The 13392-nt window shown below is 62.8% G+C and overlaps 1 protein-coding gene across 4 annotated transcripts in view; it reads right to left on the reverse strand.

The window, feature by feature from the left end:
* Window positions 1-13392, reverse strand: part of CAMSAP3 (calmodulin regulated spectrin associated protein family member 3) — a 35794-nt gene that overhangs the window by 3435 nt on the left and 18967 nt on the right. Inside the window, exons 5-14 of one of the 4 annotated variants that reach the window (XM_054012597.1) lie at window positions 12649-12681; window positions 11076-11123; window positions 8980-9118; window positions 8612-8751; window positions 7850-7943; window positions 7243-7294; window positions 5864-5940; window positions 4422-4497; window positions 2198-4046; window positions 94-230 (exon numbers count right to left, since the gene is read on the reverse strand). In XM_054012597.1, the coding sequence (XP_053868572.1) occupies window positions 94-230; window positions 2198-4046; window positions 4422-4497; window positions 5864-5940; window positions 7243-7294; window positions 7850-7943; window positions 8612-8751; window positions 8980-9118; window positions 11076-11123; window positions 12649-12681 (2645 nt within the window). The remainder of the gene's footprint in view (window positions 1-93; window positions 231-2197; window positions 4047-4421; window positions 4498-5863; window positions 5941-7242; window positions 7295-7849; window positions 7944-8611; window positions 8752-8979; window positions 9119-11075; window positions 11124-12648; window positions 12682-13392) is intronic. The other 3 variants (XM_054012599.1, XM_054012600.1, XM_054012601.1) reach the window with 3 other exon arrangements.

A 13392-nucleotide genomic window follows, 5' to 3' on the forward strand; every position in this document is an offset into this window, starting at 1 on the left:
CCCCCTGGGTGTCATCCTGGCACCTGCCTCCACCCACCTGACATGGGCTCCTTCCCTGACACTGCCCCTGCTCCTCAACTCCCCCCTGCCCACCTGGCTGCCTCCTCCTTCTGCTCCTTCTCAGCCTCCAGCCACTGCTTGCGCTGCCTCGCCTCCTCATTGCGCCGCTGCTGGCGCTCCAGCAGGCTGGCCCGTTTCTGGGCCATCTCGTCCTCCGGCTTCTCGTCATCCTGGGCAGGGACAGAGCTAGTGAGCAGGGAGGGCCGGGGTCTGCAGGTAACAGTGATGGGTGGTATGTGGGCACACAGCAGCCCCTGGGACAACAGGCACCAGGCACAGAGGGCAGCACTGGACATGGGGTGCTGCCACAGCTCCAGGGAGGGTAGGCACATCCCCATGAAGCCAGAACAAGTCTCTAGTGCATCCTGGGTATCCCACCACTCCCACCCACTTGCCAGCTCCACTGGCCTCAGCATCAGCCCCAGGGGCCCCAGAAAGCCACACAGCTGAGGGCAGGGTCCAGCTATCCCAGCCCATGGCCAAGCCGGGCCACGGCCCGGCTGCTTCAGAGGGAGGGGCAGGAAGCCACCCTGCTCAGGGGCAAATACTGACCATCCAGGCCTGTAACAGCAGTGGTGTTACCCAGACCAATATCTAACCCTCAGAGCCAGCTAAGCGCCTGCCCTGGGCACTATCCTGAGGCAAGGAGTTCCCCAGGGGAATGTGTCATTTCCTAGGCAGTCCTACAGCTATGGCTTGCGAGAGCTGGACGGCAGCATGAGGCCCAGATCCCTTGGCTGCTCTCAGGTCAGTTAATCCCCTGCAGTGTCCCCCATGCAGCCCCAGCATGTGGGAGTTAAGCAAAAAAAGACAATAACTAGACCCAGATCCAAAGATTCTAAGGTGCCCAACTCCCATGGACCCTACACCCGCATCCCTCCACAATGTGTTCTAGGCAATAGTCCAGGGATTCTCAAACTGGGGGTTGGGACCCCTCAAGGGGTCATGAGCTGTCAGCCTCCACCCCAACCCCGCTTTGCCTCCATCATTTATAATGGTGTTAAACATATAAAGAAGTGTTCATAGTTTATAAGGAGGGGGGGGTCCTTACTCAGAGGCTTGCCATGTGAAAGGGGTCACCAGGACAAAACTTTCACAACCACTGCAATAGTCTGATCGTGGCAGAATCCAAAAGGGTTAGCTAACATCCCATAGCACTGCCCCCACATGGCCCACTGGGACAGGAGCGACCCCCAGCCCAGCCACCAGTCAACGCCACAGCACCAGAAGGGCAGGACTGCATCCCAGCCAGCCCCCTGCTGCAGACCCTAGGGGAGGAGCTGCTCAGAGGAGGCACCTGGGGCAGGCAGGGAGCCAAAAACAGCAGCCCCAGGATTTCCCTAGAGGAACGAGCTGGCTGTGACCCAAGAGAGCCCAAGGGGAGGGGGAGGGAACCCCACAGAAGCCTGAACCAGCAAGTCTCCCGGTGCTGGGGACAGCACCCCTAGAGGGGAAAGGCCCCATGTGCCATTCCTGACACAGCCGGCCAGAGCAGTAGGGAGCGGGGCAGACTGACCTGGGAAGGTCATCTAGTTTTACGGGGACTGTCTGCATGGGGAATGGGAGAGCAGGGGGTGACTTTACTTGAGGGACAATACCTGAGCCAGGAGGGGGATGGGGTCAGGTAACACCTTTGCCCAGAAAACTGAACAAAGGCTGGAGGAGAAGCCAGGGGGAGAGTGGAAGGAAACGGCTGCAGGGGAGTTTCAGTTTGAAGCTGGCTGGAAAAATGGAGGGAACCCCCCAGGGTTGGGGTCTAAGCTCCCTGCCCCCCAGAGGGACCTGGCCGAGGGGTCCTGGTTGTACCCACAAGCTCTGCTTAGGACTGCGTTCCTGTCGTCTAATAAGCCTTCGGTTTTACTGGCTGGCTGAGAGTCACGGTGAATCGCAGGAAGAGGGGGATGCAGGACCCTAACTCCCCCCGACACTCCATGACAGCCCCCTAGAGGGGAAAGGCCCTGTGTCCCATTCCCTGCTCCCCCCTCCCCAGAGAGGAGCACTCCCAACCCAGGGCTTCTGTGACAATGGCAGGTTGCTGTCCTGAGTGGCTCTGGCAGGCAGCCCAGTGATGGGCCATGGGAGGGGTACCCTGGGGCAGCGGGGATGTGTGGCTCTGTCCATGTGGCCTAGCTCTCACCTTGAAAAAGAATCCCAGGCCAGCCCGTGGCTCCGCATCCATCACCTCGGTCAGCGACTCCTCCAGCGAGTCGTCCCCGTCACCCTCCTCAGCCTGGAGGCTGGACAGTGGGATCTCAATGAGGCTGCTCCGCCGCTCGCCCGGCGAGGACACATCACTGGTGCCGTCCCCAGACACCCGGGCACTGCCCATCCCGCCCTGCGGCACCACGGAAGCCACAGGGCGCAGGTTGCCCTGGGTCTCCAGCTCAGGGAACTCAAGCGTCTGCTCCGGCCCAGCTACCTCCTCCGAGAAGTGGATGGAGGAACGGGTCTGCATGGGCACCTGGCTGGGCGAGAACTTGCGCAGGTGGGGCAGGGTGTCCACGTTGTGGGGAGGCGTCAGCACCCGCGTCAGGGGAGGCAGCTTCAGCTCCACAGGCCGGGCATGCTTGGGACTCTTGGGGGGCGTGGGGGCAGCCTTCTTGGGGGCTGGCTGGGGCGAGCGGGGCGCAGCGGGGACGGGGGGCTTACGGGAGGGGGAAGGTGAGGGCGAAGAGGACGAGAGCTCCACGGAGCGGGGTGGCACGAATTCCCGGCTGGCCCGTGGGGTGGGGCCCTTGGGGGCCGGGATGACCCAGGCCTGGCTGGGCTTCTTCTCCTGGAGCAGGCGCTGCTGCTGCTGGCTCAGGCGGTGCATGTCCAGCTGCAGGGAGCTCAGCGCCGTGTTCAGCTTGGCCACGGCCCGGTTGTAATCGCCCAGGTTCTCGTCCAGTGGGGCCCCCTTGATCTCCGGCGAGAACGTCACCTGCTTCTCCAGGCGGCCCTGGCCTGGCCCCTCCTCCTCAGCCTGCACCTGCAGGCTGCCCCCGTCCTCCTCTGCCTCCAGCCGGGCCAGCCGCTCCTCCAGCGACAGCTTGGCCTCCCCCTCCTCCTCCTCCTCCTCCCCCCCCTCCCTGCGTTTGAGCTGCAGGAAGGCGCTCTTGCCCAGACGCTGGCGGTGCTTGGCAAAGATGGCCTCGATGCGCTTCTTCTGCGCCTCAATGGCGCGGCGCTTCTCCTCCAGCCGGGCACCCAGCTGGCTCATCTCGGAGCTCAGGGCAGGGCTGCGGCCAGGACTGTCCTCAGGGGGCACGAGGCCTGCCTCCGAGCTCTCACCGGTGCTCTTCTGCAAGGCCTTGCCCTCAGGGGCCGCCAGCTTCTTCTTGCGCTCGGCGAAGCTGGTCATGCGCACGCCAGCACCTGAGGAGCCTGCGCTGTCGGGCTGGGAGCTCAGCGAGCTCAGGCCCGAGGAGGTGTCGTCCTTGGTGCCAGGCAGGCGGGCAGGGTCCTCAGCGTCCGAGTCCAAGCTGCCGTCCCCGGGGGGGGTGGGGCCCTCAGCACGCCCGTTGGGGGGCCCACTGTGGAAGCGGTAGACAGCCAGCGCTGGCGGGGGCTCTGGCGCCTGGGTGGGCTTGGTTGGCTCTGGCGAATGCAGGTAGAAGCCGTCGGCCGCCCCCTCGGGGTGCAGGCGCTCGCTGCTGTGGATGATCTGCAGGGCCTCCTCAATGGTGGGCAGGTCGGGGTACCCGTCCGCCAGCCCGTTCTCCACGGGGGGGCCCTCGCGCTCCACAACCCCCTTGGCAGACAGCGCCACCTTGTGCACTGTCCGGTGTGGAGCCAACAGCCCATTGGGGGCCTCGTCCTTGGCCAGCCGCTGGGCAGCGTCCTCGGGGAGGGGGCCAGGGGAGCGGGCCAAGCGGGTGGGCACAGGTGCCAAGCTGTCCGAGCTGATGGAGCGCAGCATGCCCACGGGGTTCCCCATCACGATGTCCACGTCACTGTCCAGCCCAAAGGGGATGCTAAATGACACGGCCTGCGACAGCGGATGGCTGCAGGGAAAGGAGGGGTGAGGGGCTGGCCAGAGACAGGCCCTGCCCCCAGAAAGGGATGGGCCCCACGTTACCATGCCCACCCCAGAGTGGAACAGGCCCTGCCCTCTGCACAGATCACAGAGGACTGCGAGGACAGCAGGGGGCCAGGGTCTGGCTATGGAGAAACAACCCCTCCCCAGGCCACATGTGCCAGCTCTGGCCCCTGCACAGAGCTGGGGGTGGGGTGGGATGGGCTGGGCTGAGCTGGGGGAAGGCTCCACCTCCCGTATCCCCATCCCCACCCCTACCAAGGGTTAGGGCCCAACACCCAGCTCCTGGCCCAGCCCCCACACTTGCGATGCTCCCCACCCACTCAGCCCCTTCCTGCCTCACCTCAGCTGTTTCTTGCTCCAGGGTTTGCCAAATCCGCCCTCCACATGGGACATTGAGGTAGAGTGGTGCATGGAACCTGGGGCACAGAGCTATGGTCACACAGAACCCCCCAGACAGCCTGGAGCCCCCAAGCCCTTGGGACCTCACATCAGCCCCCTGCTGCAATAGCCCAGAGCATCCCAACCCTCAGAACCCCACCCTCTCAGATGGCCCATAGCCCCCAACCCAAAACCATCTAGGGACCTCACAGAATGGCTCAGACCCACCCCAACACCTTGGGACCCCAGCCTGCCAGCCCTCTAGGATGACTCAGATCCATCCACCCCAGCCCCCACCCCAGAAGCATCCACCCCCGATCCACCCCATGCCCCCCCTAGAATAAGCCAGAACTGTCCCCAGCCCCCTCCAGGATGGTTTGGGGCAGGGACTGGGTCTATAGGGACCTGGGCTGAGGGCGTTACAATGCCTCTCTCTACACCCTTATGTGCCATGGGGCAGCACAGGGACCTGGATGCCAACTCAAGGGGTTAGGGCCAGATCAAGCTAGGTGAGCCTTGGAGGTCCCCCATTTTTTCCCCTATGGGGGCTCTGAAGCTCCTAGCTAGGGACTCTCACAGACAGCAGGCATCGGTCAGGGGAGCGTACCCCCAGCTAAGGTCAGACCAGGCCTGAACCCCACACAGCCCCAGCAATAGCTGGAGCCTTCCCCGACCCCCAGGGCCAGTGCAAGGATATTTTGCGCCCTAGGCAAAACTTCCACCTTGCGCCTCCCCTCCCCCGGAACATCGCTTATTATAAAAAACTTTCAAAAATGAATACAGTGGAGTCACATCTTACGCAGAGGTTAGGTTCTAAGGTCAGCGCGTAAGAGGAAAATCACGTATAGTGAAAGTTACCATAAAGTACAGTACACACAGCATGCACTAGAACAGGGCTTCTCAACCTACGGCAGGCAAGCCGATTTTTTTTTTAAATGGCAGGCTGCAGGATCCGGTGAACGGAACCCCAGGCCGGCGGACGGAACCCTGGGTTCACCCAGGCCGGCAGCAGTCTGAGCGGAGCTGCCGGTCTGGGGTTCCGTCTGCCGGCTCCTGCCAGCTGGGGTCCCGGCCGCCAGCCCGCTCAGTGAACAGAACCCAGGCCGGCGAGCTCAGCAGCGGCCGGGGCCCGTAGCTTGCAATAAAAAGGCTTGCATGCCACCTTTGGTAGGTTGAGGACCCCGGTTCTAGGGTATACTGTACTTTACGGTAATTTTCACTATATGTGATTTTCCTCTTACGTGCTGACCTTAGAACCTAACCCCCATGTAAGATGTGACTCCACTGTAGCGTAAAAAAAAAAATGGGAGGCACCGCTTTTTGGCACCCCCAAATCTTGGTGCCGCCTAGTGGTTACACTGGCCCTGCCGACCCCCATCCCCCGTGGAGGGCAGGGCATCTCACCTAGCGAGCCTCTGAGCGGGGACTGCGGCTGCCCGCCTGGCAGGAGCGGGTGTAGGAAGCTGAACACCGGGGAACCACTGCAAGAGAGACCACACATGAGGCTGGAGCACATTAGATCACACCTGAGCCACAGGTGCCAGCTCAGCACCACCTGGCCCCAGAGGAGACATCTGAGCAGCACCCATAGGCACCCTGTGCCAGCCCACCAGCGGGCTCCTGGCTTTGGGTATGGCGAACATGGTGTATCCCACTGCTGGGGATGTCGTCACACAGGCATTCACCAGGGGGAGCTCTGCCTGGGTCGCAGCCTAGCAGGGGCAGTGATTTGGGGCGGAAGTCAGCCAGACTCAGACTGGATTTTACAAACTAATTTCATTCCAGTTCTGCCCTGGCAGGAAGTTAACTAAATGAAGCTCTGGTCAGGATGGCAGGGAGAGCCGTGATTCATAAGCCAGGACTCCTGGGTCCTGGAATGGAGTGGGGGCTAGTGGTTAGAGCAGGAGTGGGGAGTCAGGACTCCTGGGTTCGATCCCCAGCTCTGGGAGGGCTCTGCCAGGAACTCCCACAGCTGTTTTGAGCCAATATCCTGTTCTGAGGAGACCCAGGTTGAGGAACAAAAACCCACTTAATTGGAAAAAAAAATCCAATTGTTTGGAGGGGGGGAGGGGGAGAAGAGGGTGTTTTCTTTTGGGGGAGGGGCAGTCCAGTCTCACAACCCCACTGAACGTTTCTCTTCCTGGGTGGAGGAGGAAACTGCCTCCGTATCAATCCCCCCCCCCCCCCCCCCACACACACACTTTCCTCCTCCCCAATCATGATACACTCGCTGCCCCCAGAGGGGGGGACAAACCAATGGCTGCAGGAGTCCCCTAGTGGGTCACAGCTGATCCTGCCCAGGCCCTATTTAAGCTGGCAGGCGAGTCATGGCATTAGTACGAGCCCAGCCTGGGCCTGGAAAACAGCATCCTAGCAGAGACTCCAGCCCCCCAGCACAGCCCAGAGGAACCTCCCGAGCTCCAAGGGGGTGAAGAGAGGTCAGGCTCCACAATACCTCCGAGACCCACCAGCTTTATGGAAGAGTCATCAAGAGCTCAGCAGGAGAGAATGACCCAGTGCTACCAGTCCAGTCAGACAGAAGTGACCTGGTGAGAGCGCCCCCTAGTGCCACACTGGGGCCAGCACTGACTGCCAGGGGAAAGCGCCCCCTGCAACGCCCCCTAGTGCCGCACAGATTGCCAGGGGAGAGCACCCCCTAGTGCCGCACTGGGGCCAGCACTGACTGCCAGGGGAGAGCACCCCCTGCCCCTCACTCACTAGCTCCTAGGGTACCACAGCAAGACCTGCCCACCATGCCAGGCGGCAGGGGTGCCAAGACTCACCTATTGCTGTTCCCACTGGTGGGTGTCAGGGAGTCGCTCATTGAAGGCGGATCTGGAAGGCAGGCAGGGAGCATGAGTCTCTGCCCCCAGCCACTCCTGGGGGACGGGCATGGGTGGCATCCGCCCAGGCCAGGCTGCCAGCCCCACAACCCCAACCTGAACAGCAGCCAAGGTCCTTCAAAGGGCTTCGCCAACACAGGGCCTTTGTTCTGGGGCTGGGCTGAGCCAGCTCCCAGCATGCTCCACTCCCACTCCTCCCCCGCCCCGACCTTGGCCAGGGAGCAGCAGCCACAGCCCGGACAAGGTGGCTGGAAGGGAGCGGGGGGGAAGGAAGTTCCCCATGGCTGGGGGATGCAATGAACCCCCCACATCTTCCAGGAGCAGTCAGCAGGATATCCTAAGCTGGACCCCAGGCAGGAGATATCTGCCCTTTTCAGACAGGGCTCCCCAGCCCCCCCGTACCCAACTGTGATCGGGGGGGGTACAGTGCCAGCCAAAGGGGAGAGATTAGAGGCACCTTTGCCCCAGGGTGATGTCTGGAGGAGACGAGACACCATCCCCCCAGACTTAGCCTGGCCCAGCAGGGACTGACAGGGCCCCCTGGTACCTTTGAGTCCCCTCAGCTCCTTGGGGCGCACAAAGTCCGGCTTGAGCACCTCGAAGCACAGGAAGAGCTCAGCCAGGAACACCCCAATGTTGATCTGCAGGGGGGGCAGAATAGCTGTTCACATGTGCCAAAGAGGCCAAAGCAATAAGATTCCCCCCCCTAGCCAGGAGAGAGAGAGGATGGACTCCCCATTCCCCCCCTCCCCACAGGGGTGTGCAGACCAGGAGGAGCAGGGTGCCCCCCCCCCCCAGACCAAGGCAACCGTGAGCACAGCAGGGACTCCAGGGCTGGGGGCACCAGTCCCGGGCCCAGCCCAGAAGGGGCCCTTTGTGCCAGGCTGCACAGCCCCAATTAGCGCAGCCGGAGGCGCCGGCCAAGGCCTCATTAGGACCAAGCTGGGCTGTTCCGCCAGGCTGGCTAATCCGCACCCTTCTGCCTCAGTGGAGAGCAAGGGGCGCAGGTGGGGGGGCTGCAGTCAGAGAGCTGGGCAGAGCCCCCCGTCCCTAGAAAGCCAGAGCCCAGGGCTTTATGGTTATGTTTAACCTGGCCCCAAAGTTCGCACCAGTATAGGAGGGGTGTCCTGCCAGGGTGAGTCCGAACCAGCCACCCCACTGCACGCAAGTACCCATGGCTCCCTTCAATGAGCTCCATCCCCCCGCCCCAAGCTCCCACACCAGCTGGAGCAAGTCTCCCTTGCACAGGGCACTGCCCACATGCTGGGGGCACCTTGGCTCAGGCCTCCCCAACCCCAACCCCACTCACCCTCAGCACTGGGGGCACATAGAGCAGGTCCTCCAAAGCCAGGGGGCAGCAGCTGCCCAGGTACTCTGTGCAGAATTCCTGGATGAGCTGCAGGTTGTAGAGGCTGTCGGCCACCGACATGGTCTCCTTCAGGCACACGTCTGCAGGGAGTGGGGCATGAGTGCTGCCCTGGGGACTGCCCCCCAGACCCACCCTCCCCCTCCTGGCCCCAGGGACTGCCCTGCCCGACCTGCCCCTCCCCAGCCAGGCTCCCCACCCCTCCCCCTCCCAGCCCCAGGACTGCCCCACGCAGCCAGCACAGCCCCCAGGCTCCCAACCCATCACTGCCTGGCACCCCATCCTTAGTCCAGCCCCACATTTGAACTCACCCTCCAGACGCACCACATCAGGGCAGTAATAGTGGATGGTGGCGGCGATGGCACCCCCGTTGGCCAAGTCCTTCATGCCCAGGACGGGTGTGAAGCAGGGCGTCTGTTTGGGCAGCACCTTGTCCTTCCGGTACCGGATCTGCCCAGAGCAGAGAGAGAGGGGGGTGAAGAGCTGGAGGGTGCCCCCCCACGGGGCGGGGGGGGGGGGGATTGCAAAGCCAGTGGCATTGCAGGCTCCTCCGCTCTACCCACCACCCTCTCAGGTCAGAGGCCCTCAACTGTCCAGTGACCCTGCCCCCTCCCATCACTCCAGCTGTCCCCAGCATGCTAGCTACAGACCCCCTATTCTCCCAGCCCCCACCCCCCACAGGGGTCTCTATGGCTCAGCAGACCAGTAGTGCCCCCATTCACACCCAGCCTTGGGTTCCCTCTTCCAGGGCTCTTCTTCCCCGTGCCCCCAGCACCCCATTGAGAAAGGTCCACTCATCCCAGAACAGCTCCCCCTCCCATATGGGGCATCGGGAAAAGGCTTCGTGCTGGGAGGGACCAGGCTCCCTCAGGGCAGGGGGGCTGTGGCTGGGGTCCCACGGGGCAGAGCAGCCAGGATGAGCTGTGACCTGGGGATGCTACCCCCCCCCCCCCCCGCAGCACACAGCACCCCCTGCCCATCATGGGGAGGAAGGCGTTTGGGGGCAGCTCAACACAATAGCCCTGCCCCTGAGTCTAGGGCTGCCCTACTGCCCCACAGGCCTGGCATGGAGGGAGGAAAGCAGGAAAGACAAGCCGGGGGCCCCCACTCTGGGCCAGGCCCCCCTGCACTGAGAGGCCCCAGCTGGGTGAACAGGACACCCCTTCCCGTCCTGCCCTCAGGTCACGACAACACTCGCCACTCGAGCACAGGAGACGAGACGACAGCCAGCAGCCCGGCGCAGGGACAGGCACACAGAGCCGAGCAGGGCAGGAGCGTGCAACTACAGCAGGGGAGGGGCACATCCAACAGACAGACGGCCAGCGGGCCAGACAGACAGCCTTGCGAAGGCATGAAAAAAAGGAGGACCAAAAAAAAAAAAAAAAAAGTTATGGGATGCCCTGTTATTCCTGCTGCAATGAGCCCCTGGCAGGGGCTGGGGAGGGAGAGCTCCCCCACCCCAGCAACATTGCATGGGGAATCCCTGCCCCCTCCAACACACCACAGCCTAGACGCTGCAGGACCCCAACAGAAGGGGGTCAGGAGACCCTATCGGAATGGGGGGAGGGCAGTCTGGTCCAGGAGCCACCAGCTGCTCCATTACAGCCCAGCGGCCCCATGGGCCTGTGAACCAGACTCCCCCACCTCCCTGACATAGGCTGGGGGTGCCAATCCATCCTGTGCTGCTCCCTTGCAACGGCATCCCCGCTGGTGGAAAGCAGAGTCCATGGGGCTTACCGTTCCCTAGCAGGGGTGGTGATGGACACTTCAGCCAAACACACGGCTGCCCGTCCCCAGCTTGGGGCAGCTCCTCCGGGGGTGTCCATCACCTGGGCCACCCCATATCTAACCTGGGGAGGGAGGCACAGTGGTGTGTATGCTGGCACAGGGAATCAAACCTGGGACCTTCAGAACTAGGAGGGACCCCCTGTCAAGACGCAAGCTCTTGGCCACTGGGTGGGCTGCGGCCACTAGATGGCACCATGACGCTAGGCCTGTGCAAACACCCTATCGCTGCCCAGGGGCAGCCTTTGGGGGACAAAGCTTCCTTAGCATAGACTATTACATGTGACTCTATTGTATCCTGCAAAGTCAGGGGGGGAGACACATAGTGGAGCACAGACCTATGAAAAGTTGGGGGGAGCAAACCAAGATCTGGGGGAGCTGCCCCTATTGCCCCATAGCAAGTGATGCCCCTGTCATTCAGGCCAACCCATCAGGCCCGGAGGCCACTGCACTTCCAAGCTTTTCAGCGTGGGCAGGGCCTGCTGCTGGGGGCAGGGGCATTGCAGGAGGAATAACCAGCCCCCCCGGGCAGGGGATGGAACACAACAAAAACAAACTCAGTGGGTGCGGCAGGCACGCAGCAGCGGGCACAGCAGGGCACAGGCACTGAGTGATACGTTACCACAGGAGGTTTACTCCCCGACTCCTTCAAACAAAAAGCGATGGCATGCTGGATGCAACAGCAAAGGAAAGAGAAAGCCTGGTCAATGCGGGGGCCCAGCGGCTGCTGGAGAGAGCGCCACAGGGAGGGAGCTGCTGCCTGGCCAGGCCTGTGGGGGGCGCCACTCTACAGCCCTTCCCTCTGGGGCACTGCCTTCTGAGCCTGCCCCAGGGTGGCCCTCTCCTAACATGCAGCTGGGGTCCCTGCAAAGATGCCTCCCTATAGCCCAACTAACCCAGTGCTAACCTAACCCTGGGGGGTGGGGACCCTCCTGCTTGTAGCCTGGACCCCAGAGCACTGGAGGCCCTAACCCCTAGAGGGGGATAAGAGCAAGAAAAGAGAAGGGGGGAAATGTGTCATGTGACCAGCATGCTGCTTTTGATTGGCTGTCTGACTCCCCCTCTCCTGGGTCTCTTAGCTCATTACTGAACCCAACTCTCCCCAGTGCAGCCATAGGGTCCGTTTTGGGGGTCACAGGCTGGACAGTCCTATGTACCCTTACCTGACCCTCCCCCCACATGGATCCTGAACCTGGCAAGAACCAGGCAATGCCCCTCCCTTCCCAGCCACCAGGAGGGGATTCACCCCCCACCCCGCTCAGCGGAGCAGATGCCACAGACCTGTGTGTAAGAAGCTAAGAGACTGAAGAAGGGGATACATGGGGCGGCGGCGGGGGGGGGGAGGGAGAGGGAAGGAGGAGTTGTGAGCAAAGGATGCTGGGATGCATTCACCACCATCTGCTGGCCTCTAGCGATAGGCACCACCCGCCACCCCCCAGCAGAAATCCCCCACAATGGGGTCTGACAGGGCATCTTCTGGTCTGAGCCCAGCAGACTCACCACCCAAGAGAGCCCCACCTAGACCATTGAGGATGCTGCCTTCCACCCCCAAGGGACAGGATGGCATCCAGGGGACTCAGCCTCCTCCACACACACACCCTTCTCTCCCCCCCCCTCCCCCCCATGAGCCAAGCCCAGGGGTGGAGAAGGAATGGCCTCCCTACAGCAGGCACCCTCCCACAATGCTCTGGGCCATCACCCCTTCCAGAGTAGGAACTTCCCTTAGTGCTGGGGCCTCTCCTCATCACCCCTCACAGGGGCTCTTCCTCCACCCCCCACAGTGCCCTGGGACCTGCCCCTCTTCACCACCACCCACACAGGGGCCACCCTTCCCACAGTGCTCTGGGGCCTGCCCTCCCCAGGGTTCTGGGACCTCCCCCTACCCCAGGGGCCATCCTTCGCACAGTGCCCTGGGGCCACACATACCCCACAGTACCCTAGCGCCTCTCCCTACCTCTCCTCCCACCCCCCACAGGGGCCATCCTTCTAACAGTGTCCTGGGGCCTGCCACCTCCCTCTCCCCTCCCCGGGGCCATCCTTCCCACAGTGCTCTGGGGCCCCCCCAACATCCTTTGCTCGGGGTGGGGTGGGGGTCTCCTGGCATGCAGACCCACAGCCAGCAGCGCTGGCATGACATGGCCCCGGCCACCAGAGTTGGCTCAGGGGAGGGGAGAGTAAATAAACCACCCACTTACAGGAACCAGTTTCCAGTACCACCTGGTGGGACACTGATGCGGAGGAAGGAGAAAGGCCACAGGAAGGAGGAGAGAGAGAGACGCAGAAGAGAAGAGTCACACAGCGAACCTCCATGGGCCCGCGGGCAGCCACACAGGGGTCACGCCAGCTGCCCCAGGGCAGCACTGCAGCAGGGGACGGCAAACTACATACCCAGCTCTGGGGGAGGGGCGCTCCGGTCCCCTGAGTGCAGGAGGAATGCATGGAAATGCCCCCCCACCTCTGCTCACCCCCAGGCACGGAGCTGCCCCTTGCTCACCCAGCAGCCACCAGGGCAGCACTGGGAGCCAGAGAGCGCTGCCCAGAGGGGGAAGCATGGGGTGGGAGGGAAGCACGTGGGGGCAGCAGCTAGACTGGGACCCATCACCCCCAGGAGGTCAGAGCACACAGAATCCCTCCCGCCCCCCCCCCCCCCCCCCCCCAAACACACACACACACACACACACAAGCACAGGGGACATTCAGCAGCAGACTTGAGGATGGACAGTGGGGGAGGAGGGCCCTCCCACAACAGGGCAGGTGTCTCCTGGGGATAGGTTCGTCCATGGCCTCCAGGGACCAGCCACAGCCCCTCCCTGAAGGAGTTCATGCTACCAAGCCCCGGGAATACCCCATGGCCCCAGCACACCACCCGCCATGGTGCAGTGGCCCTGCCCACTCACCCTGCTTTGAATTAGAGGGCCCCACACAAACCCCCTCGTTCC

The sequence above is a fragment of the Malaclemys terrapin genome, chromosome 23 (assembly GCF_027887155.1).
Source record: "Malaclemys terrapin pileata isolate rMalTer1 chromosome 23, rMalTer1.hap1, whole genome shotgun sequence".
In the NCBI taxonomy this organism is placed as follows: Eukaryota; Metazoa; Chordata; order Testudines; family Emydidae; genus Malaclemys; species Malaclemys terrapin.